Source organism: Anopheles gambiae, chromosome 3 (genome assembly GCF_943734735.2).
Source record: "Anopheles gambiae chromosome 3, idAnoGambNW_F1_1, whole genome shotgun sequence".
NCBI lineage: Eukaryota > Metazoa > Arthropoda > Insecta > Diptera > Culicidae > Anopheles > Anopheles gambiae.
In genome coordinates this window covers 72356816-72381043 of record NC_064602.1, presented here as the reverse complement: position 1 = coordinate 72381043, position 24228 = coordinate 72356816, and the positions used below count along the sequence as shown (strand labels likewise).

The following is a 24228-nucleotide window of genomic DNA, read 5'->3' as shown; positions in this document are numbered from 1 at the left end:
CTCATAGTATGTTTTTATAACAAACTTTGAAGTCATTTTTCGACAGAACGGCAAAATGAGCTTTTTTTATTCAGAAATTAGGTATCAAATTACATGGGACGAGACCACCTGGTTTATAAAGATTATGTAGTCTTTGCTTCATGAACTCAAAACTACCGACGGGAAAGCAACTTGTCAAATGATAGCAAAATGAACAAAATAAAATAAATGAATTCAGATTCAAATTACTATTATAAGCCAAGTACTGAGCACCCAGTTGAATACGTACATATGTGCGCATTTTTGCCATAATTTTCTAAAACTGACACATTTCTAAACGTACCAACGTCTTTTTCAAATGCAAGTTTAACCCTTCCACATTCCCGAACGGTTTGCTACTGTCATGTACGCGTACGCGCCATACTTTCGTTACGCACCGCATTTGCCCAACCTGACGCCCGTTCCGCATACCCCTTTTGCGGGCCATCCTTTGCAGGCGAAAGCGGGACGGAAAGCGTAAAAAAGTGTAGCGGCGAAGAAAACTACGAGCAGGAAGTGGCGAAAAGTGCATCTTTAGCGCACACGGCTCACACACACGCACACACTTACACGGACACGGACATACGGGACATACAGGCGAAACCGAGTGAGAGAGAGAGAAGTAAAAAAAGGCGACGTCGAATCCCGTCGCCGCGACGATCGGCGGAGAAGAAGATTCAGTTCAGCACAAGTTTAGGGCGACATACCCGTTTTCCCGTGTGGTGGGTTTTTCTTGTTTGTTGTATTAATTCTCAATCACCGCTTGGCTAGTTTCGGCTTTAGTTGGGTGGGCTTGCCGCGCGCGCTCAATTACCTCTTGCCGCGGATGCTGCGGGGGCCATTTTCTATCACCATCTAATTGAAGGTTACACGCGCGCTTGGAACAATAGTTTTCCGTGGTGTGTGTATGTGTGTGTGTGTGTGTGTGCGCCTCGGTCATTTGCGGTGTTCGCACCCCCCGCGCTCTCGCGCTCTCCTTTCTCCGCGGGGGAACGGTCGGTCGGTCCGTTTCTTCTTCCCGTATGGACGACACATAAGTGCGTGCGCGAGTGTGCATGCGTGTGCGAGTGTGTGTGTGTGTGTGCTCGCGTACTGTCGCGCTTTTAAACGGGGAAACGAAAAGAGGACAGTGAGCTGCCGCTGGGAATAAAGGTAAGGGTGAGGGGGGCAGTGGGAGCCGCGAGACAAAAAGGGACGGCTCAGCGAACGCTGGCGAAGAGGAGCAGGAGGAGGATGAAGAAGGCGAAGAAGGCGAAGCAGACCGACACATAGCGAGCGAGCGAGCGCCATCACAACCACACGTTGTGTGTGGGTTCTAGGTGTGTGGCAGCGAAGGAGTGTGTGCGCAAGAAGAAGAAAGGGGCAGTGTGTTAAATCGAGCAACTAAAGCTCACACAGCCAGTAGCAGTCGCGGCAGGAGCAGCAGCAGCAGCAGTAAAGCGAAAACCGCGAGCGCTTCCCTGTCATTTTTTTTTGGGTGTATGTGCGAGAGCCGCCTGTGGTGTGGTTCCATGGCGTTGTAGCGAAATCGGTCAAGCCTCCGTCTCACAGTGGCCATCCCCCATTACCCCCATTTCCCTATTCGCCTTTTCGCGTTTTGTAGTACTGGTTGGTGGACGGGGCCAGTCGGTGTGTGTGTGTGTGTGTAATTGTTTCTTCCAGCAGGGTTGAGGGGAGCGGGGGGGAAGAAGAAAGAAAGGAAAAAAAATACAGGAGTGTGATTGCGCTTTTCGCCACCAGCCACAGTCTCCTTCTTCTCCTTCTTCTTCCTTCTCCACCACCAGCACCACCAGTTCCCCGTCCATTCCAATGTGTGAATTCCTTGCACTCCCGGACGGGCGAAGGTGTGTGCGTGCGTGCGTACGCGCCCGCGAGTGTGTGTGTGTGTGTGTAGGTTTGTGTGAAAGTTCTAAAAAAATGCGTATTCTGTAGGACCAGCTTTGCCGACGGCGCTATTATCCCCCTTGCAAGAAGAACACACAAGCCCAGCGACGAGAGGGCGCAACCAGCGCCGACGACACCTCGAGCTGAGTGAGCCAGAGCGAGAGAGAGAGAGTGAGAAAGTGTGAGTGTGAGTGCAAAGAAGACAAGCGCGACGGTGAGTGCGACAGAACGGGGAGCGAGAGAGAGTGTGTGTGAGTGAAAGAGAGCGAGCGATGCGTTGCAATAATACACGGGTGCGGATCAAGATGGAAGATTGTTTGTGCAATTGAAGCACCACACACCACCAACAGCAGCAGCAGCAGCAGCAGCCGTTTACCCGTGTGTGCATGTGTGCGTACACGAGTGTCGCTGCGCGCGTGTGTGTGTGTGTGTGCGTGTGTTGCGGTGCGTTTGACATCGAACAAAAAAAGTGCATCGAAAAATCGCAGCAGCATCTTCACATTTCACTGAAAACGCAGCAGCAGTAGCAGCAGCACCTCTTCCCCCCGTGTGTGTGTGTTTGCGGGCGGTTTTTGGTGGTGGGAAGGCAGTGTGTGTGTGTGTGTGCAAATAAAGGTGGAAAAGTGTGGTGTTTCGGTGGTCGGAAAACGTCGGAAAAGAGACGGCCCGCGGGTGTGAAAAACGCTCTCGCTCGCGGAAACGACCGTACCTTGTCGAAGGGGGAGGCCTCGTATGTGCACACGCACAGCCCGCGAGCCGCCGCCATCATTGCGCCCACCCTTCTCAAGCAAAAAAGGGCCACATACCGTGTGTGTGTGTGTGCGCGCGAGTGTAATTGTGTGTCGCGAAGTGTGTGCTAGCAGCAGCAGCAGCAGCAGTTGGAATCGGCGGCATATGGCAGCCATCAATCCGCCGTATTGATTGTACGCACAGGATAATCACACATACACACACAGATACACCGCGGTTTTCGATCGGTACCCGTCGATTCCGTGCCGTGCGCCAGCCAGCCAACCAACCAAAAACCCCAGCACACGGCCCCGGCACGACAACGATGGCATAATGCATCCCGAGGAGCTGAAATCGAAAGCATTCGTACTGGAACCTCAGCAGGACAGCAGTGGCTTTGTCGGTACGGGACAAGTGCCACCGCAGTATCTCAACCACCAGCAGCAGCAACTGTTCCAGCAGCAGCAGCAGCAGCAGGCGGTTTTTCAGGAGCAGCAGCACCTTCTGCCACAGTACCACCAACAGCAGCAGCAACAGCAACAGCAGCACTACCATCATCAACAGCAGCAGCAGCAGCAGCAGTATCAACAGCAGCAGCAGCAGCAACAGCAGCAGCAACATTTCACCCGCCAGACTGCCACCTCCTGCATGCAGGACAAGTACAGCGCTGGCAGCACACTACGCGGACAGCTGCCGATGGAATGGGGCGACAGCCTGGCAACGGAGCGCGTCATTGCCGGAGGGGGCGGGACCGTCGTCACCACCGTCGGCTCGCCGATGACGCCCGGGCTCGGCGGGCACCATCACCATCAGGGGGCGGCGGACGTCGGCGTCACCTTCGTCACGCACGGCGGGTACGGCAATGAGGCGGGCCAGCGACGCATGATAGCGACGGCCGGCGTGGCGCAGTATGCGGCCGGCCGCGTGGTGGACGGGTCGGCGGGCGGCTCCGGCGCCGGGTACTTCCACGATCAGCTGGCCGCCCACGGCCAGTCCGTGGTGGGCACCGCGATGGGCCACTTTGTCGCGGTGGAGGCGACGGGCGGGGGCGCTTACGCAACGGGCGGCATCGGGGGCGGCGGCGGTCGGACGGTCGGCCCGATGGTGGCCAGCCCGAACGCGGCCTCACCCCCGGGTGTACCCGGCATGGGCGGGGGCAATGCGTACGGCCATGCGGCCGGTACACCGACCCACGTGGCGTCCTACCTGCAGCAGCAGGGGTCGCCCAGCGGCATGCAGCGGCTGAGCGATATGGGCGCCATGCAAACGACCGTCGTGGTGACAGCCAGCTCGCTCGTTGCCCAGCAGCAGCAGCAGCAGCAGCAACAGATGGTACCGGAGCATCGGCGGGCCCAGCAGCAGCAGCAGCAGCAGCAGCTGCCCCAGATGCATTCCGACTTTTCGTCCGGCGCTTCCAGATCGCCGTTCTCGGCGGCCGTCTCGCTACCGTCGTCCAGCCCGTGCCTGGTCGATGCGACCGCCGTCGGTGGACAGATAGTGGCCTCCTGCTCGAAGCCCTCCGAGATGGTGCTGAACAATGAGGCGCTCAAGGTGGCCAACCAGATGCCGGTCATTACCCAGCAGCAGCAGCAGCAGCCGAGGGCAACGCAAATGTACGGCCTGCAAGGGTCGGGACCGATGGAGGTGTCGCTCGAGTCCGAGTTTAGCTTTCCGGGTGTCGACCAAAGCGACAATGTCCAGCAACAGCAACAGCAGCAACAACAGCAACAACAATCTCTCTCCCTTACCCTCAGCGGCAACGGTGGCCAAGCACCCGTCGCCCGATCGGAACCGCCAAACGAACGCATCACACGCTCGTCCACCGCGAACAATCGGGCCGCGGCCCGGCAAGCCGCCAACGAAGGTTCCGGCGATGGGGAAGCCTCCCTCGAGGAGGGCCTTCCGTCCGATTCGCTCACCAGCAACGACCTGCACTCGGTGTTGGACGGGAAGTTGCTCGCGGACACGAAGCCAAACATCAACAGCATGCTGTCCCAGGGTGGCGATGGCCAGCAGCAGCAGCAGCAGCAGTTGACCCCGGCGATGGTGCTGCCCCAGTCCGACCAGCCCCGCAAGCGCTCCGTCAAGCACGTGCGCTTTGTCGAGCCGAACGAGGAGAACTCGTACGACGGGATGCGGCAGACGCGCGGCAACGTCGTGTCGCCCCATCCGCTCGGGCTGGGCCAGCGCACCGACGACAACGAGCAGGACGAGGAAGAGGACGACGAGGAGGAGGACGAGGAGGAGGACGAGGAGGGCGGGGAGGAAGAGGAGGAGGAGGAGGACGATATGGATGGGCTGTCGCTGATGCAGAACCTGCCGCCGGTGGAGAGTTTGCTGGTCGAGATGGACGAACCGCTCGAGGAGGAGAACGACGACGAGGAGGTGGAGATGGAGGACGACGACGACAATGGGAGCCGGCGCCGCCTGTCCGGAAGGCGGGGGCGACGCGGTGGCCACCACCTGTCCGGGCTGCATCGCCCGGGCCGGCCGCCCAAGCACAGCGAGTCGATCGAGCTCGAGCTGGAACCGCTACTGCCGGAAATCGAGATGAGCGAGGGTGGCGGCGGCGGCCTGGGCGGGGCCAGTGGTACGGGCGACGAGAAGGGCGACGAGCAGCAGCGGATCCCGCCGGTGGCGCACGTGTGCCGCGTCTGCCTGTGCGACGAGAAGCCGGCCGGCGAGGACGGCGAGGTGCGCCCGATGGAGTCGCTCTACTGCACGGTCGTGCCGGAGTACCAGTCCCGCAGCCTGTACTCGATCCTGGTCGCCGTCTGCCACCCGCTACATCTCGGCAGCAACGCCGGCATGCCGGACCGGATATGCGCCCCGTGCAAGACGAAGCTGCTGGCCGCGTACGAGCTGTACGACATGTGCCTGCGCAACGACGAGATGCTGCGCCGCAAGTACCAGGAGAAGCTGCTGCTCGCGTCCAGTGCGGCCGGCGGCGGGGGCGAGATGCGCCGCATCAAGAAGGAAAAGCTGGACAACAACGGTGTCGATGCGCTCGGGGGGGACCACGACGACGAGGATGACTACTACCGTGGCGGTAAGTGTTTCTTTCTTTTTTCTTTTCTTTCCGGGCGCGTCCGAAGGGTCGCGTCTCGCCGACGTCGAGGTTGGGGGGGGGGGAAAGTAATCTGTGTGAAGTATGTTAATTAGATAATTGAGCAGCAATTATCGATCGGGGCCTTTTTTTTCGACGGTTCGCGCTTCACGCTGGGCGCTTGCAGCTCGTTTTTTATGGATTGAGGTCACATTCCGGCTCTCTGTGGTCGTGTTTGTTCGGTTGGGGTTTGGTTGTTTCGTTTTGCTTTTTTTCCTTTACACCAAACCGGATGTTTGACTCTGTTTCTTCGACGTGTGGTTTGTGACGTCACGATGCTCTAAATGTTACCGTTTTATTTGAATTTGAGCACAAACTGAAATTAATTAGAAACTGAAGCGTGCAGTACTTATTTTCTTCTCCACCCTTAGGGAGGAGGTTTGTTTCACTACCTTTGCACGCCCTTTTTTGCTGCGTGAAGCAAAACAAAACACAAAAACGATTGAAATTTAAATGTTGTTTTGAAAACGGAACGCCGAATGCAAATTCAATAAGTAGGAGGAAGAAGAAGCAGCAGGGCATAGGAAGCGAAGGAATACATTACCGAACGCGACAAACTGCGCAGACAAATTACAACGTCACGAAGAAATCGTCACAGAACACACAGAACGAGTATCGTACGCGTGTCGTAGAAAATGGCGCACGTAAGTGCGATTTTTTTGTTTTGCTGCACGACAGTACGTCATGTTCCCCCACTCCCTTTTCAAACTGCTGATTTGTTTGTTGTTTTTTTTCAACCCCAACTTCCGCTTCTACTTTTAGGCATGCCGAAGCGTGGCTCGATGCGCGTGAACGATCACGACGACACATATCTGTACGATCGGCAGTACCCGCTGCATTCGGCCAGCGCCGTCGCGGGCAGAAACTCCACCATCGCGGCCTTGCAGTCCCGCTTCCAGCACCAGCAGCAGCCATCGCACGGAAGATGGGGCAAATATCAGCGCCACCAGTCGCAGCTGCACCAGGTGGCGAACGGGCCGGAAGCGCTGCGCCAGCTGCACGACGGCCGGATGAAGCAGGCGGGCGCAGGCGGCGGCGCCGCCCGTTCGGCCGCCAACTACGACTACAACGCATTCCACCGCGTGCTGCCGAACGGTAGCCACCAGTGCACCAAGTGTATGCGCGAGTTCAAGTACCACAGCTACTACAAGAACCACTACATCAGCCAGCACGATCCGAGCAAGCCGTTCAAGTGCCGCAAGTGCCACTACACCTTCCTGACCGAGCGGTGGCTGATCGTGCACATGCGCACGCACATTGCGGCGGGCGATCTGATGCCGCTGGCTGGTGGGCCGGCGGCGGCGGCGGCGACCCAGGGCGCGGCCGATGCCGGTGCGGTCGATTCGTTCGACTCGTCGCTGGACGGTAGCGTGGAGCGGAGGAAGGGGGCGCGCGGCTTCGACTGCTACTACTGCGACATGACGTTCCCGGCGATCGCGCTGCAGAAGCGCCACATGCTGTCGGTTCACGCGGACAAGCATCGCGGGCTGGAGTGCCCGATCTGTCAGTGCCGGTTCGCGAACCAGTCCAGCTTCCTGATCCACCTGAAGGAGCACAAGGAGCAGAAGCGATTGCGCAACAGCAGCGGCGGCAAGCAGGAGGAGGCAGGCGGCAAGGGAGAGGACGCTGCGGCCGGCAGTGCGGCGGTGAAGCGCGAGTACGGCTGCTCCGTCTGTGCGGTGACGTTTGCGCGCGAGGTGCTGCTGAACGAGCACCTGCATGAGCAGCATCCGGACGCGTTTTTGGCGCAAAACAGCGACCTGGCGTACATGTGTGGCGTCTGTTTGGCCGAGTTTAGCGACCGGGCCGCCCTGGAGGGTCACACGAGCAGCACGCACACGGAGGCGGAGCTGGCGGAGGCGGCGGCAGCAGCGGCAAAGGAAAAGGTGCAGCCGCCGGCGGCCGAAAGCGAGAGCACCGGCACGCAGCAGGACGATGTTAAAAAGGAGGGAGAACAGGAAGGGGAGGAAGAGGAGGAGGAGGAAGCGGACGATGAGCAAAACGAGCAAAACAATGCCGATGATGGTGTGAAGCAACAACAGCAGCAGCAGCAGCAGGAGGAAGCGGCGGGCGAGGAGGAAACCAAAGGAGCGGAAAAACCACCGGAGGGCTGCTCGCTGGTGTACAAGTGCAAGCTGTGCCAGTCGCGCTTCGTGACGAAACAGTCGCTGGCCACGCATCTGGAGACGCACGTGGCGGCGATGAAGCGCGCCGCCGGCAAGCGGCCGTACAGTGAAACGGGCGACGGCGAGGGCGGCGACGGTGCGGAGGGTGCTGGTGGTGCCGACGAGGACGACTACAGTGGCGAGGAAGACGACGAGGAGGAGGAGTACGGTGGGTCGCAGAACGCGGGCGGAGAGAAGCGCCCCAAACGCGCCAAGCCGCAGGCGGCCGAGGAGGACGACGACACGACGACGGAGGAGATGCCGATCGATCCGGACGAGATCTCGTTCAACCCGGACACGGGCGAGCAGATGTTCACGTGCCAGGTGTGCGGCAAAGTGATCAACACGGTGTCGCAGTTCCGCCGGCACAAGCGCGTCCACTCGCCCAAGGGCCGGCCGTTCGAGTGCCACATCTGCTTCTACCGGTTCGCGATGAAGTACAGCTACACGGCGCACATGCTGCGGCACGAGCTGGGCTGCAATCCGACCCAGCCGACCACGTACCGCTGCACCAAGTGCTCGGAAACGTTCACGCGCCGCAAGCTGCTCAGCCAGCACATGGCGGCCATGCACGGGCGCTGGTCGGACGGGGGCAGCCCGATGTACGGGTCGCCGGGCCAGCCCGGGTCGACCAGCGGCCGCGGCACGCACACCTGCCCGATCTGCTCGGAGTCGTTCACGCGCGAGAGCGTGCTGAACGGGCACATGAAGACGCACAACCTGGAGGCGGCGCAGCTGCAACACTCCGAGGTGTGCTACCTGTGCCGCGTCTGCAGCAACGAGTACGAGTCGCGCGAGCAGTACGAGGCGCACGCGGCCGAAGCCCACCCGGGCATGAAGATGGAGATGGTGGAGGCGGGCGTGTCGGCGGACGTGCTGCAGAAGCTGGGCAATGTGCTGGATGCGGCTGCGGCTGCAGCTACTGCGTCACAGGACGGCGACGGCAACGCTGCGGTCAAGACCGAAGAGAAGCGTGACAATGGCGCCGAGGGCGAGGAGGAGGAGCGTGTCGGGGCTGGCGGGGAGGAGGAGAACGGGGAGCAGAAGAGTGCGGCCAGCGCGGCCGGCGGGGGCTTTACGCTCATCTTCAAGTGCAAGCTGTGCTCGGGCCGCTTCCTCAAGAAGAAAACGCTCGACTGGCATCTGCAGACGCACCGGTCGATCGCGAAACAGGGCGACGGTGTGGCGATACTGCCCGATCTGGGACCGGACGCGATCGGCGACCAGCCCAAGATGAGCAAGTGTACGGTGTGCGGCCAGGTAAGCATAACTTGGTGGTGGTGGTGGTGGCAGTCCGGACACGATTTGATGATTTTCCTTTTGCCTGTGCTTTGCAGATCTTCGACAATGAGCTGCTCTTCCACGAGCATATGCGCACCCATCAGCGCGGTCCGCGCCCGGGTGTCCACCTGGGATACGGAGGGATGGCGCAGCAGCCGCCAACGAGGCGCCGGCGAACCGGCGGCCGCAGCCTGATCCAGTGCGATCTGTGCAAAAAGACGTTCATGTACCGCAGCCAGCTGCACCAGCACACGATGCTGCACCATCAGCCGGGCAAGCCGTACGAGTGCAAGATCTGCCACTACAGCTTCGTGCACAAGCTGAACCTGAAGCGCCACGAGCTGACGCATCTGCGCGAACCGCCCCGTCAGCTGCTCGACCAGCAGCAGCAGCAGCAGGACGCGGATCAGGACGATCAGCTGGACAACTCGCACCTGCTGCAGCCGCTCGTGCTGATGGCCGGCGGCACGGAGGAGGAAGCGACGAACGGTCGGGGACGTGGTGGTGGTGCGGCCGGAACCGCCCAAGACGATGGTGGCGACGGCGATCAGTCCGGCTCGGCAATGGATGGCTCGAGCGCGGCCGACGACGGTACGACGGGCGGCAGCGGGCGGTCCTGGACGGCGAAGAAGTTCAAGTGCGTCGTGTGCGCGCTGGTGTTTAACCGGCAGAACGAGCTGGTGGTGCATCTGCAGACCCACATCGAGCGCATCAACGAGGTGAAAAACCGTACCTCGGCGGCGGTCGCTTCGGCGGCGGACGCCGGCATCGCGCCGACCGATCGGCAGTGCAAGCTGTGCCACAAGGTGTTCAAGTTCAGCTGCCAGCTTAAGCAGCACCATCTGCTGCACCACGCGCGGGAGAAACCGTTCGAGTGCCGCACCTGCCACTATCGGTTCGAGTTCAAGGGCCACCTGGTGCGGCACCGGGCCAACCACCATCCGAACGAGGCGAAGGAAGACCAGGACTTCCCGAGCCCGTACCTTACGTCCACCCCGCTGCGGGGTGCGCGCGGCGGCGGCTATGGAGGGGAGGCCAGCAGCAGCAGCCAGGGCAGCGGCAGCGTGCCAAAGTACGGTGGCATGGTGACGGACGACGTGATTATCGCGCCGACCACGTCCTCGCCCCGGTCGGAGAGTGGGTCGGCCCACCAGTGCCCGATGTGCTCGCTCAAGTTCATCAAGGCGCGCTCGCTGGCCATGCACATGCGGATACATCTCGGCGGGCGGAAGCTGCGCCGCGTCATACCGGCCTCGACGGCGGCCCCGTCACCGCCGGGTGAGGCCCAGCCCGGCACACCGACGACGGGGGCGGACAAGCTGGTGTGTCGGTTCTGCGCCGGCACGTTCCCGACGGCGCACGAGCTGAAGACCCACATGATGACGCACATCGGCAGCGAGGCGATGGATCTGGAGGTGCCGTTCGGTATCAGCGCGTTCAATCTGCTGCACGAGAACATGTTCAACGATTCGATGGGCGGCGAGGGTGGCTCGTCGGCCGGGGCGCTCGGCGGCGAAGATCACAGCAGTATGGGCGGGGAGGGTGGCAGCAACAGCCGGGCGGAGGGTGGCAGCACGGACGGCGACTATCAGCAGGACGATGGCGAGGACGGTAGCGGCGGTGATCCACTGTTCGACGGCTCCAATCTGGAGCTCGTGCTGGAGGATAACATTCTCGATAAAGATTTTGGCATGCGATATCAGCAGCAACAACAGCAGCAGCAGCAGCAACAGCAAAAGCGCCGCTCTGGCAAGTCGGGCCAGAACAATGGTGACGGTGGCGATGATGCCGGCGAAGAGGAGGAAGACGATGACGAGGAAAACGAGGACGACGTGACGGACACGAACGATGGGGACGGTGGCGCCGGCGAGGACGACGAGGAGGAGGACGAGGGCGAACAGTCGTCCGCGTCGACGATGGCCAGTTTCCAGCGGCACATGAACCTGATGGCGACGCACCGGTCGCGGCTCGCGGCCACGGCCGCCCTGTCCGCCCGGCTGCAGGCGACCCCCTCCGCTTCCTCTTCGTCGCAGTCGTCCTCGTCGGCGAAGGGCAAGATTGTGTGTGAGCTGTGCAAGAAGGAGTTCCTCTACCCGTGCAATCTCAACCAGCACAAGCAGCTGCACCATTCGAAGGAGAAGCCGCACGAGTGCCGCATCTGCCACTATCGCTTCGAGTACGTCGGCCACCTGCAGCGGCACATCCGGCAGCAGCACGAAAAGATGGCGGAGGAGCTGCTGGCGCCGGCGGAACCGCAAACGTTCGATTGCAACTTTTGCGGCGAATCGTTCGACTCGAAACGTAAGTGTGGTGGACAGAGCTTTTTGACATCGTTTTTTTCTTCTTTTTTTTGTAATCAGTACTGCAAAATGTCACAGTGAACGTCATAAAAAAATCTGACTGGAACAAAATTCATATCAGCGTCACGTACTCAATTGTGATAATCAATGGTGATACTCAAAACAATTGGTCGCGCAAACAATACAGGCTTCGTGACATTTTTGTGACCTACGCTTGGTCAGTCACTATGTCATGATATTTTTTTACTGTTATCAGTTCTGCAAAATGTCACTGATATAGTCATGACAAATTTCGGCTAAAACAAAATCGTGTCAGCGTCACGAGCTGTACTGTGATGATCAGAGGTGAGACTTAGCAACAGTTGTTGCGATCATCACATGCTTGGTGACATTGTGTGCAACCAATTCTTGGTCAGTCACTTGGTCGCGACATTTTGTGTCGGTGATCATCACGATAGTCATGAGAGATATGCGGTGCGTGTGAGTGGTTCCTAGAAACCAAATGAGCATGTTTTCTCTCTGTTTGACCAGACATACAATCAAAGCAGACAGAGCGAGGAAGCATGCTCATTTTTTTCACTTGGGACCACACGCCAAGAATATCATGACGAAGTGCGTGATCAAGAGTTGGGTGCTAAACAAAATGTCATCAAGCATGTGATTGGTCCACCAACTATGTGAGTCTCACCACTGATCATCTCAGTTGTGTACGTGAGCTGATTTGAGCTTCGTTTCAATCATGAGTGTTGGTGACTGACTGGCAGCACTGTTCACAGCCAGAATAAATCATGATTATGCTTGCGCCGGCATTAAGCTCAGCTTGTCAGCATTAAGCCTCAGTCAGAGTATCGCACGAAGCATTCGCATGTCGTGTTCGGCATGTCATGGCGCACTTTCATTGAATATTAGCAATGAGCATCAAGCTACCACGGACATGTTCATTGTTTTCGTTGGTGAACATCACGTGATGCTCATGATATTTTGCAGCACTGTTTGTAATTATTGTTTTTATGTGATTTGTACCATTTTCTTTTCTTGTTTGTCCTTTCTAACAGCTCTGCTAACGGCACACGTGCACACGTTGCACCGAGGCGAGAAGCCGTTCCAGTGTGACAAGTGTCCGGCTACGTTTAGCTATAAGAAATCTTACGAAACTCACCGAGAGGAACATTACTTGAGTAAGTGTTGAAGCAACTGTGCGTGTGTGTGTGGTTGTGTGTATTGGTGCATTTGCAAATGTGATCTTAATGGGTGTTCCTTATCTTGTGTCTTTGTGTCCTTATCTAGAAGCCAGTAATGGAGCCTTCAAGTGCAGCTTCTGCAAGAAAACGTAAGTAGCATCCCACGAACGAGGGAAAAGGAAAGAGCGATAGAGGGGTAAACATGACCTAAAATAACGAGCTTCTTTTTTTATTTCTTGCTTTCATTCCACAGTTTCAACAGCGCACAAAAAGTAGACAACCATGTTTGCATTCAATAGTGAAACCGGAATATAGAACACCACTCTACAAAGTAATATAATATATATACTGAAGCAATGCTAACAATTTACGCTAAAAACAAACAAACAAAAACCGCCGATCGTTTGGTGGGAGATAGCGGCAGAACGAGCGGTGGTGGCTAAAACAATACAAATTATAGCAGCTATAATGTATCTTTTTACAACACACACTCACACATACTCAACACATATGCGCCGAAGCTCGTGTAAGTTTAGTCGATAGGGAAGAAAAGTGAAACAAAAAAGATAAGTATTGTATAAGCAAAATCAAGATAGAAATTATATACATATACATATATACATATACATATATATAAATATATATACATATACATATAGTAGAAAAGCAGAGGAAACAAACAAAACATACAGTAATAACATTTGCAGGAATATAAATCGCCTATAAACTGTCATATGGGAAACGAGACACACCGTGTAGAGGAGAGCGAGCGAGCGAGCGAGAGAGACAGAGAGCATGTAGTTTGTAAGAGAAACAAATCAAAACAACAGACATAAAGAAAAAAAGAACATGTACGTGTATCAAGCAACAAAACAAAACACTCAGATGTAGAAAAAAAACGAAACGAAAACAACAATGAAGCAAGAAAGCGTGCGTAAATAGAACGAGGCCCAGTAAGCAAGAAGAAAAAAGGAAGGAGAAAAAAAACAAATTTGAAAAAAAATGACAAAGCAACACAAAAAAACGGCAAAATTGCAACAGCAAACAAGCAAGGCAAAGTAGTAGTTCAAATTGGATAAGCATATTCCTACTTATAGTTGTATTGTTATGCATGAAATTGTAAAGAGAGACAGAGAGAGAAAGGTAGAGAGAGGAAGTCGAAACAGTGCATTCTTACACCTGCTCTTTGGAAACATTGGTTTAGGAGAGGGGAGCAGCAACACATCACCGATAGATTTATTCCTGTAACATGGAAGAGTAATTAGTACTGTAAGTGTAAATGCATTGTGCATGTGTGGTGTTTTCATAAAGTGCGCAAAAAAACACACATACACACATGTACTAAATAATGGAAAAAAATGAATGCGTAGAAATGCCGTACAAGCAACAAGCATGCATGATATATATGCAGCCTTGTGGAGGAAGGAAGATGCATTTGTTTCCACGGCAGCAGCATCACAGTGTCCGTCTGTTGCGTGCTGATGTTAGCAATGAAGCCAGCGTAGTGTACTAGATTGCGCCACAGGAACGTGGTTTAGGCATGCGCATTGTTGCTGCTCCTAGTAGCGTATTAGTAGCAAACTGCACGCGTTGTTCTCGTTTTAGTTTTCAGCCGCTTTGCAAAGCAACAACAACATGATTTGTGTGTCTGACTGAGTTCCGGCAAATCCTTTTCGCCGCGATGGCGCCTCTCGTTAAGCGTTTAGTTATTATTTTTAAAAATTTCTTAGAACCCTCCAAACGCGTGTACATGAACTGAGCAAGAGAGAGAGAGATAGAGCAGTGGATGTTTTATGAATTAGTTTTACTTTATCATATCATATCAATCTTTTTTTGCCGCATTCACTGCCCGGCGGGTCTCGCCCATCGGTCCCCGGTGTGTCTGCCGGTGTGTGTGGAAACCTATTTTATGCTTATTTTATTACAAGTTTTATGCTAACTTATACAAAACTGTGTAGGATTAGTTGTATATGGTTTGAGCAGCATCTTTATCATTATTGCACCCCATACTGTAGATGAAGCAAAAAAAAAAAAAAAACTCGCGAACCCCCCAACACACGGTGTTTTATACTAGTTACTCAGTGGTAGTACTTTCTTCCGATGTTTGCGCCTTCCCCTCCCCCCCGAACCGCCAATCATTATCACGCCACGTGGCATTCACGTGCTATTGGAAAGTATTTTCGGCTACCATTACTACTGTACCATGTTTTTTTTGTTTGTTTAATTGTATCATGCCAGGTTTAGTCTTATCCGATTTTTTTTTAATATGTTGCCCCGCCTTCTTCATGCGCGTTCTTCGCGACAACCGCTTCCTAAAATAAAAGCGACGGCCAACACTGAGACACGTTGCAGGTGCAATTAGCTTACGTTTATTGTTTTTTTTTAACGCACTTTACTCCGAATCGATGGTGGTGTGAATGCAAAAGCAAGCAAACTAACGATGATAATGATGATGATGATGCAAAGGGAAAGGATTATTCTATAGTACGCGTAATAGAGTAGAGAGAGAGAGAGAGAGAAAGCTAGAGCAAGTAAATGATGAATGATGATTATGACACATCCTCCTAGAGCAGCCCGCCCATATGTAATGATTGTGAAGAAAATTAAACAAAACAAAACGAAAAAAGGGTCCGTATGGATCCGTTTTTGCCGGTTTGTAATAACTCGAAACAAAACTTAGTTTATCCGTTAAAGCAAACAAAAATACCACACATGTAAGAAGCATACATGCAAATACAAGCAAACCGAATGTAACAGTCGAATTAGTGCAACTAGTAAAAAACCGCCCCCATTACATCTATCTACAATCAGATCAAATCACAATGCAAACACAAACACACACACACACCCACACCTGCACTACTGCAAACACTGCGGCAGGTGTGGAGAAAATTTCATAAGCATCATTAATTTATTATTATATTTATTATTGTACTTGTAATAAGATATTTAACCGACACCCCTCACCCACCCCACATATGGCGCAAAAATTCACACTAGAGGGGAAACAAGAGATTAAAGGCAAGCGAAGGAAGGCGCACGTAACGCAAAAAAAAAAAAACGCACGGCGGTGTTAACAAGCGACGTCTCTCAGCACATTGTGGCAAAGAAGGAACTCACTCTGCGTGCGTTAAAGAGAAAAAGAGGGAGAGAGAAACAACAAACAGTGAACACACAACTAAATGATCCAAAACGGTTAGAACAAAATAGGAATGTAAAGAAAAATGATAGAATGGCAAAGTTGGAATGGGAAATTAAAGTAAAATAAATATAAGATTTAGAGATTTAATTATTCGCGTTGCGGTGTTTTCTTTTTGTATTGAAATTGTTTCTACATGTATGGCCATGGCAGGGCAGTTTCGCGATTCGTTCCTTTACTGACGGGGCGAGTACCGGCTTCGAACGACGAAATCCGTTCGACGCTCATGAGAGAATGAGAATCATGAGATACAACTGTCAAGCATTTAAAGCCGTTTATATCTACGATTCAAGGATGGTTAAGTTTTGAATTTTGATTTTTTTGGCCGTTGGTATTGGATTTCATTCGTTACATCATAATTGGATGATTTGTTATGAATTATAAGGTAGCTTTACTCACTTTCTTTAAATTTGAATTTAAGTTATTTCATATTTAGGAGGGACGACAGGATTGGATTTACTTTATAAAAAAGTATAAAAATACTGATTGATTTTATTTTAAAGAGTTATAAACGTTATTTACATGGTGCAAATGTTTTTCGATATTTTTCTATAAATAAAAATAAATAAATAAATAAAGAAATAAATAAATATAAATAAATAACATAAAATAAAAAAAAAAAAAAAAAAAATATATATATATATATATATATATATATATATATATATATATATATATATATATATATATAGATATATATATATATATATATATATATATATATATATATATATATATATATATATATATATATATATATATATATATATATATATATATATATATATATATATATATATATATATATATATATATATATATATATATATATTTATATATATATATATATACATTTTCAAAACTGATTTATGATTCAAAACTTTTTTTATTGGAAATAGATCACAAAACATTTTCAAAATGTTACATACCTCTAAGTTCAATTCACTTCAATCATTTAAAGCAAAATTTGAAGCTAAACGTTACATTGAAAACAACATTCGTTCCAAATCCGCAGCGCAAAACCTCGCGGATTTCTCCCCATACAAACGGGAACGTTCGACCCCGGCAGTTAGAACTCATTCTTTCGCGCGCTTCTTACGGTCTCTCAATGGTACGTTATTTTTAAACTGAGCGCCAAGTGAGCGCCTTCTGACAGCCCCGGCGAACGGATCTCGTCGTTCGAAGCCCATAGTCGCCCCGTGAGACAAGGTCCAGGTACTACTGTTCTCGATTTGGAAAAAAGTCCAGTATCAGTTCTAGCAACGGTTTCGTGTGAGGATCCGTTTTAGAATATGTATAGGGACTGATACACTTGTGACACGTTCCCTACACAGAACAACTTTTTCCATACAAAATGGGCAAAATTTGGTTCCAATTCTGTTCCCACCGTGTGAGGCAGAACAGAAGTGGCACAATGTAACTCAGCTGAGATTCACTCACTTTTGATGAGTGCCCCTATCATTTTCAGTGAGAGCAAATGACGTAGAGCACATTCATATCGATTTGCTCTCTCCCTTCTGTTAATGTAGGCATAGGAAACGTTCTGTGTGTAATTTTGATAGATCAAAATTTAAAAAAAATCATGAAACCTGAATCAAATGTGAATCTAATGTTGAAATTGATCACGAATCTATCTTCGTCTAGCACCTGAGGGACGAAGGAACTGGACCTGAAACAGAACTTAAGCTTCCTGAGCCAATAGCTTTCCATTTCAAGCGAATTTTAAAGAGAAAGATATCTAATATGTTAATTTTTTTCATTAAAAATACAGTAGAACGTCGATTTTCCGGGGACGGATTAACCGGCGGGCGGCTTAACCGTGTGCATGAATTTGACAGTTGGCGAACATTTTCTGCAATGAACCGGTTAGCAAAAACATTTGTTGTGCAGCAATCTAGTGTCTAGTGATACTTTTTAACTTCATTTTTGATAAAAGACAATTTTAAATCTATTGTTATTGATTCAAAAAATATTCTACTAGTGATTAATCGATTATTTTGATGTGAATTTCTAGTAAAATCAGTGAATTTTAAAAAAAATTATATGAATTTGACATTTCTTGGACCATTATCCGTGGAAATCGATTAACCGGCATCCGCTCGGTCCCGAGCAAGGTGTGTTTATTAAGGAGGTGAATTGTTAGCGCGTTTTCCGGGCGCCATCATTGAGTATTGTTATGTCAAATCGCATACAATTTTCTATACCCCTCTCGAGCCCTCCCCGATTTTAATACCGGAGCCCCCAGTATTGTTATGTCAAGTCGTGAAATGTCAATTTGCTCCGAAGCACTTCACCTCCTAATATCCATACACCTTGGTCCCGAGCTGCCCGGATAATCGACGTTCTACTGTACTATGGAGGAAATCCGTTTGTCCGAGTGTTTGTTAATCCGGGTGCTGGAAATGACACCTTATATTTATCGTAACTCGGAGTATGATGCAATTTTATCTCGAACAAAAACACTATAATTCTTAACACTCGATTCTTGCCTAATCCCGTCCAATCCTATCGTAAACATTAAAGATAAACTCATAACGCGTTCATAATTTCTTTATTTCCGAGCTCACACTTTCTGCTTCGGGTTTGACAGCCCTGCAACGCTGTATGTACCTTGGCAACAGCTTGTTTCCGCGATGACGTTTGTTTATGGACCGACGACAAACAAGTGGACGAGTTTGCTAGCATCGGCTCGTAAACAACAATAGCGATAAACAAAATTTTAGTGTAAATTGTAAAGAAATTGTTCCCTTAAGAAAAAGTGACATCAAACTTATGTTTCAACAAAGAATGATTTTTGAAACGCAGGAATGGTACACAATGGAAATACAACATAAAGGGAAAAAATTCGCAGAATACCAGAAAGAATTCAAAAGAGATAACTGGCATAAAACGATAAATATCAATGCAAATGAAATAAAGACTATGAATCGGATACTAACAGGACATGACTTCTCCAAATACTGGCTAAAAATACTTAAAATAGAAGAAAATGATATATGCGATGTTTGCCAAGTACAGGAAACGGGCAAACACCAAATATTTCACTGTACAAAATACAACAATGAAAGACAGAAATATCCCAACATCCAAGAAGAACTATTTCGCAAACACTGGAAAAATAATGATGGAAAAATAATAAAGGAAATAATTAGATTCATACAAGACACAAAAATCTCCCTATAATGGAAAAAAACCGCAAGTTTGAACAGCACACAAAAACATAGATAACATGATCATATGAACTTTGAAAGACAAATCATAAACACAACATAGAAATGTCAAAACCATCATCAAATAAACAACACAAATACAACGGTACCAACATTGGAGAGGTATATGACTCAGGCAGTCGAAAACCTAAGAGCGGTACGTCTTTGAATGTGGCTTTATTAAGCATAGGCTTTATAAAACATAGAAGACTACATCCTGCTCCACAAAAGAAGAAGAAGAAGAAGAAATTGTTCCCAACCGCCCGCGATGGACATGAAGGATGAGGAATATCCTTCCACAGCGGCGTTCGAGCCGGAGTGGTGCCGGGTCTGCGTGTCCGAGCCGGAGGCAATACACGGCATGGACGAGATGATAGACGCCGACCATTCGGTAAGCCTTAACATGATGCTGGAGGCAATGTTTCCCATGTTTGCCAGTCCGGAAGGGAAAGATTCACCCACCACCCAGCAACACTTGCCAACGAAAGCGTGCGATAGCTGCAAGCACAAGATCATGATCGCGTACGGGCTGTACCTGCTGCTGATAGAGAGCGAAGAGCGGCTGCAGCGCTATCTAGGGGAAGCTCCACGGTCCTGCACGGACGATGAGAAGGCGGAACAATCCTGTGCACCGTACGAGGTGCTGATCGAGTGTAGCTTTGACGATGGCGAGACAGCACTGTCGAGGGAGGAGGAACCACCCGCCTTGCGGCCGTTGGAAGCGTTGGACGAGGAAAGTGTACCGCGGAAAAGAGGCAGACCACGAACCCGGCCATTACCACAGACCACCACCGTGCTCGTGGAGGAGGACAAGCGACCGAAGCGAATGAGTAAACAGGACCGGACCAACGAGAGCGTCACGGAAGAGGAGCAAATGGTGCTGGAAGAAGATATCGTTCTGCTGGATGAATCCACGGGAGAACAAACCTCCCAACCAGTGGCAAAGAAACGGGGTCGAAAGCCCAAAGTTCGGGCAGATAGTACCGATCAGCTGGATGAATCCACCACGGAACAAACAATCGAACCACCGGTGGCAAAGAAACGGGGTCGAAAGCCCAAAGTTCGGGCAGAAAGCACCGATCAGCTGGATGATTCCACGGCGGAACAAACCGTCGAACCACCGGTGGCAAAGAAACGGGGTCGGAAGCCCAAAATTAAACCCGAACCAGCCGAAGGCGACGAAAGCAGCACGGAAGGCAGGAAGGAACGGAAGCAAAGCGCAACGATCAAGGTGGAAGCGGCCGAATATTTGTCGGATCAGGGTGGCAGTGGCGTTGAGCTAGAGTCTAAGGTGGACGTGTACAAATGTCAGCTGTGCGAGGGGCCAACGTATGGGTCGCCCATCGAGCTGACCGATCACCTGAAGGCGGAACATCCGGACCTGATACGCACGTGCGACAAGTGTCCGAAGGTGTTCATGACGGAGGCGGCGTACCAGCATCACCAGTACTGCCATGCGACGCTACGCTCCTACTTCTGCATGTTCTGCGACAAGGGTTTCCAGACGGAGAATCTGCTGAAAAGCCATACCAAGTCGCACACGGAGATGGCCGAGTTTTTGTGCTCGCTGTGCGGGAAGAAGTTCAACAACAAGAGCAACTTGCGGCAGCATCTGGTGCGCCACACGGGCGTGAAACCGTGGGCCTGTACTCAGTGTCCGAGCCGGTTCTGTACGAAGGGTATGTTTCAGGGGGTGAATCTTGTGTAGCATGATATGTTCTTGACCTGTTTTGTTCGTTTTTTTTTGCGCAGGTGCATTAAACTTACACCAGAGAACACACTCGAAGCTAAGACCGTTCAGTTGCGATATTTGTGGCTCACAGTTCCACACACGATACTCCCTGATCAAGCACCAGCTAATCCATACAGGTAGGCATGAACGAGTGTGATGAGTGTGTGCTTGTGAATTATTAATAAAATATAATCTCGTTATTTCCAGGTGAACGTCCGTACAGTTGCGATCTCTGCCCCATGAGGTACGGTTTTGATTTGACATGCAGACGATCGCAGTGCAAAGGACTAAAAATTATCCTTCCCTCTCTTACAGATTCGTCTCGACCTACCACGTGAAACGGCACATGCTAACGCACACCGGTGAAAAGCCATTCAAATGCACGTACTGTGAGCGCAGCTTCGCGCAAAGCAACGACATGGTGAAGCACATGAAAACGCACGTGGGCGAAAACCCGTACCAGTGCGATCGGTGTGAAGCATCGTTCCGGCTGCTCACCGATCTGCGCAACCACTACAAGGAGACATGCACGCCGGTCGATAAAGGGGCCGGTTCGTCCGCGGACGAGGGGAAAGCGATACGATTCACAAGCACAAGCATTTTGAAGATGCGATACGAGAAGGAGATGGGCCAGTACAGCGAGCAGCGGTACGAGGAAAGCGCTGGCCAGCGGAAGGTTATGGCAGAGGCGACCGAGTTTCCTGCAATGGAGTAGGAAGGGCAAAAAGAGTCGCCACCGATAGTTTATAGATGAAGCCAAACTTATGTTCCAGTTTCGTTTTCGTCCGGGGCAGTGGGAAGGCTGCAATTATTTTTAAGTTCGACAGCTTTTCACAGTCCCAAAAAGAGGCATTTTACTAATTGAACCGCGTAACAAATGATTGTATATTTTGAAAAATATAACAAAAAGTTGTTCGGCATAAATTATCACCTAGAAATAAGAACGCAAATACTTTTTTTTAAATCACTTTTTTATAAATGCATTTTATACATTTTTATTTCTCTCATTCCAAAAGAAGCAATTTGTTTGTGTTGTGCGTTTGGGAAAACGTTCCATTTGAATGTAGCACACCTTGCATGTAACGACCTCGTTCGCTTTAAATGACGTTTCGACGCGTTCGTTTGACAGCGCATAATACAACAAAAAAAGAAAGAGAAAGACGCCTCGCTTGGGCTGAGCAAATCGCTAAGCTCATCTGTGGGGTTAACAAACAAGCACTTTGCCCCATTTCGTTTATTCCCCGTTCGCAAGTGCAAGTACAATTGATCCGCGATGGACGTGGACGTGGTATGGCCATCGACCGACGCAACGGCGTGCTGCCGCATCTGCGTGCTGGAGACGGAGGCGGCGGACGCGTGCCGCATGCACGAACCGCTGGAGGAAAATGGGTCCCAGAGCCTGCAGATCGTGCTGGAGAAGCTGTTCCCGGGCGTGTTCAACGAGGAGCAGGTGCAGCACGACTACACCATGAACTGGCCGATGGTGGTGTGCCGGGAGTGCAAGCGCAAGGTGCAGGAAGCGCACGAGCTGTACGAAACCTGTCTCGATAGCCGCGGTCGGCTGCAGAAACGTTCCGCCAAGGAGGAAATGCACGCAGACGAAGCGATCGTACCGGTGGACTGTGTGGTGGACGAGCAGGCGCAAGAGTTCCTGGAGTGCGATCTCATCCCGGAAACGGAGCTCGAGCCGGAGCTCGAACCACTGCCCGCCTCATCGCGCCGACGTACGGCGAAGGCGCGCAAAAGCGAACCCGCACCGAGGGGTTCGCGGACGAAGAAAGCGTACACCGCACCTGCGGAGGTAACGGAAATCAAGAAGGAGCTGGAGGACCCACAGGAGCAACTACAGGAGGAGCAGCAGCCGGAGGTGGAAGTGCTCGAAGAGGAGGAGTTAGAGTTTGCCGAGGAAAGCAACAGCGCAGAGCCGGAATGGAAACCACCGTCGTCCGCCGGAAGAGGCAAGAAAGCGAGAGGCGCACCGAAAGCGAAGCCGACCGACGAGAAGGTGCCGAAGGAAAGGAAGAAGCGCGAGCGTAAGCCAAAGGTCGAGCCGGGCGCGGAGGGAAAGCTCGAATCCAAAACGGAGCTGTACCGGTGCCAGCTGTGCTCGGGGCCAACGTACGAGACGCCCGGCGAGTTGACGGAGCATCTGAAGGCGGAACATCCTGCCCAGATACGGCCGTGCGACAAGTGCCCGAAGGTGTTCGTCAGCGAGCAGACGTTCCAGCACCACCAGTACTGTCACGCGACCGGCCGGTCCTTCTTCTGCGACTTCTGCGACAAGGGATTCCAGACGGAGGGGCTGCTGACGAGCCACACCAAGTCGCACACGCGCGGTCCCAAGTTCCTGTGCTCGTACTGCGGCAAGGGGTTCACCACCAAGAGCAGCCTGCAGAAGCATATGATATTCCATACGGACAGCAAATCGTGGCCGTGCCGTCTGTGCCCCTGTCGGTTCAATACGAAAGGTAGGGGACAGGAGGAGGTAAAGTGCTGGGGAGCAAGTAATTATTTATTGCTGTGTGTGTTTGTTTTCAGCCTGCCTGCACGTGCATATGCGTACGCACACAAAAACGAAGATCTATACCTGCCCGATCTGTGGCTCGCAGTTTAACAAACACTACTCGATGGTGAAGCATCAGATCATTCACACAGGTAACAGGAAAACGGCATAAAGAAAGCGATTGATAAGTGTTTTTGTTTGCTAACGAGTAGTGTGTGTATTGCCCTCTTTTTTCGTAGGAGAACGCCCATTTGTCTGTGAGCTTTGTCCCATGAGGTAAGAACATATTCATTTCCAACTGTCTTAGTAAACTTCTCTAAACGGGCCACTCTCGCTTCACAGGTTTGTCTCGCCGTACCACGTGAAACGGCACATGCTAACGCACACCGGGGAAAAGCCGTACAAATGTACGTACTGTGAGCGCAGCTTCGCGCAAAGCAACGTGCTGGTGAAGCACATGAAAACGCACGTCGGCGACCATCCGTACCAGTGCGATCGGTGTGACGCGTCCTTCCGGCTGCTGAAGGACCTGCGCAACCACTACCAGGAGCACTACGTGGAGAGCGAAAACGGTATCGGGCCGTCGCCGGTCGTGGACGATAAGGATATACGCTTTACCAGCACGGAAATCTTGAAGCTGCGATACCAAAAAGAGATGGGCCAGTACAGCCAAAAGTATGAGGGCAGCGGTGGTGACGATTGAGCAGGGCGGAGCAGGTCTGTAGCAGTGTACACGGGTGTGTAACAATGTGGGGGAATTGGGGATATAGCATATACGCAGTCGCGGTACTAGTTTGCGGTTTACGAAGCTTACACTTACACTAACCACATACTTTTAGGAGAATAAATACGATACAACTTGAGCCGGCAGAAATCGCAACTGGAATCAGATATTGAGAAAGATATTGTCTGCGTATAGTA

At 51.6% G+C, this 24228-nt stretch overlaps 2 protein-coding genes across 10 annotated transcripts; both read left to right on the top strand.

The window, feature by feature from the left end:
• Window positions 1–462: 462 nt before the first annotated feature.
• On the top strand, window positions 463–15953 carry LOC1270976 (uncharacterized). Of its 9 annotated transcripts, none has more exons than XM_061659810.1 (7): window positions 463–740; window positions 1951–5680; window positions 6500–9162; window positions 9240–11484; window positions 12539–12661; window positions 12771–12813; window positions 12918–15953. In XM_061659810.1, the coding sequence occupies exons 2-7, from the start codon at window positions 2965–2967 to the stop codon at window positions 12961–12963; spliced, it is 7836 nt and encodes a 2611-aa protein (XP_061515794.1). In that variant the 5' UTR covers window positions 463–740; window positions 1951–2964; the 3' UTR covers window positions 12964–15953. The 9 variants fall into 9 exon arrangements, with proteins under 9 accessions (XP_061515794.1, XP_061515795.1, XP_061515799.1 ...); XM_061659811.1 differs by having other exon boundaries at window positions 463–1170; XM_061659815.1 differs by lacking the exon at window positions 463–740 and adding an exon at window positions 747–883.
• A 2495-nt stretch (window positions 15954–18448) lies between these two features.
• On the top strand, window positions 18449–24170 carry LOC133393167 (uncharacterized). The gene is made up of 9 exons (XM_061656627.1): window positions 18449–18594; window positions 19313–20751; window positions 20825–20941; window positions 21012–21048; window positions 21120–21516; window positions 22072–23272; window positions 23343–23459; window positions 23547–23583; window positions 23650–24170. Exons 2-9 carry the CDS (start codon window positions 19341–19343, stop codon window positions 24008–24010), a joined length of 3678 nt encoding a protein of 1225 aa, XP_061512611.1. The 5' UTR covers window positions 18449–18594; window positions 19313–19340; the 3' UTR covers window positions 24011–24170.
• The last annotated feature ends 58 nt before the right edge of the window (window positions 24171–24228 follow it).

Excerpts from the sequence above, each read along its gene's own strand:
- LOC1270976 (XM_061659810.1), top strand. The coding sequence starts at position 2,965 with ATGCATCCCGAGGAGCTGAAATCGAAAGCATTCGTACTGGAACCTCAG. Across the intron at positions 12,662-12,770 it reads CCGAGAGGAACATTACTTGA|AAGCCAGTAATGGAGCCTTC; the intron begins GTAAGTGTTGAA and ends GTCCTTATCTAG. Across the intron at positions 12,814-12,917 it reads TGCAGCTTCTGCAAGAAAAC|TTTCAACAGCGCACAAAAAG; the intron begins GTAAGTAGCATC and ends TTCATTCCACAG.
- LOC133393167 (XM_061656627.1), top strand. The coding sequence starts at position 19,341 with ATGGACATGAAGGATGAGGAATATCCTTCCACAGCGGCGTTCGAGCCG. Across the intron at positions 20,752-20,824 it reads GAGCCGGTTCTGTACGAAGG|GTGCATTAAACTTACACCAG; the intron begins GTATGTTTCAGG and ends TTTTTTGCGCAG. Across the intron at positions 21,049-21,119 it reads TGCGATCTCTGCCCCATGAG|ATTCGTCTCGACCTACCACG; the intron begins GTACGGTTTTGA and ends CCTCTCTTACAG.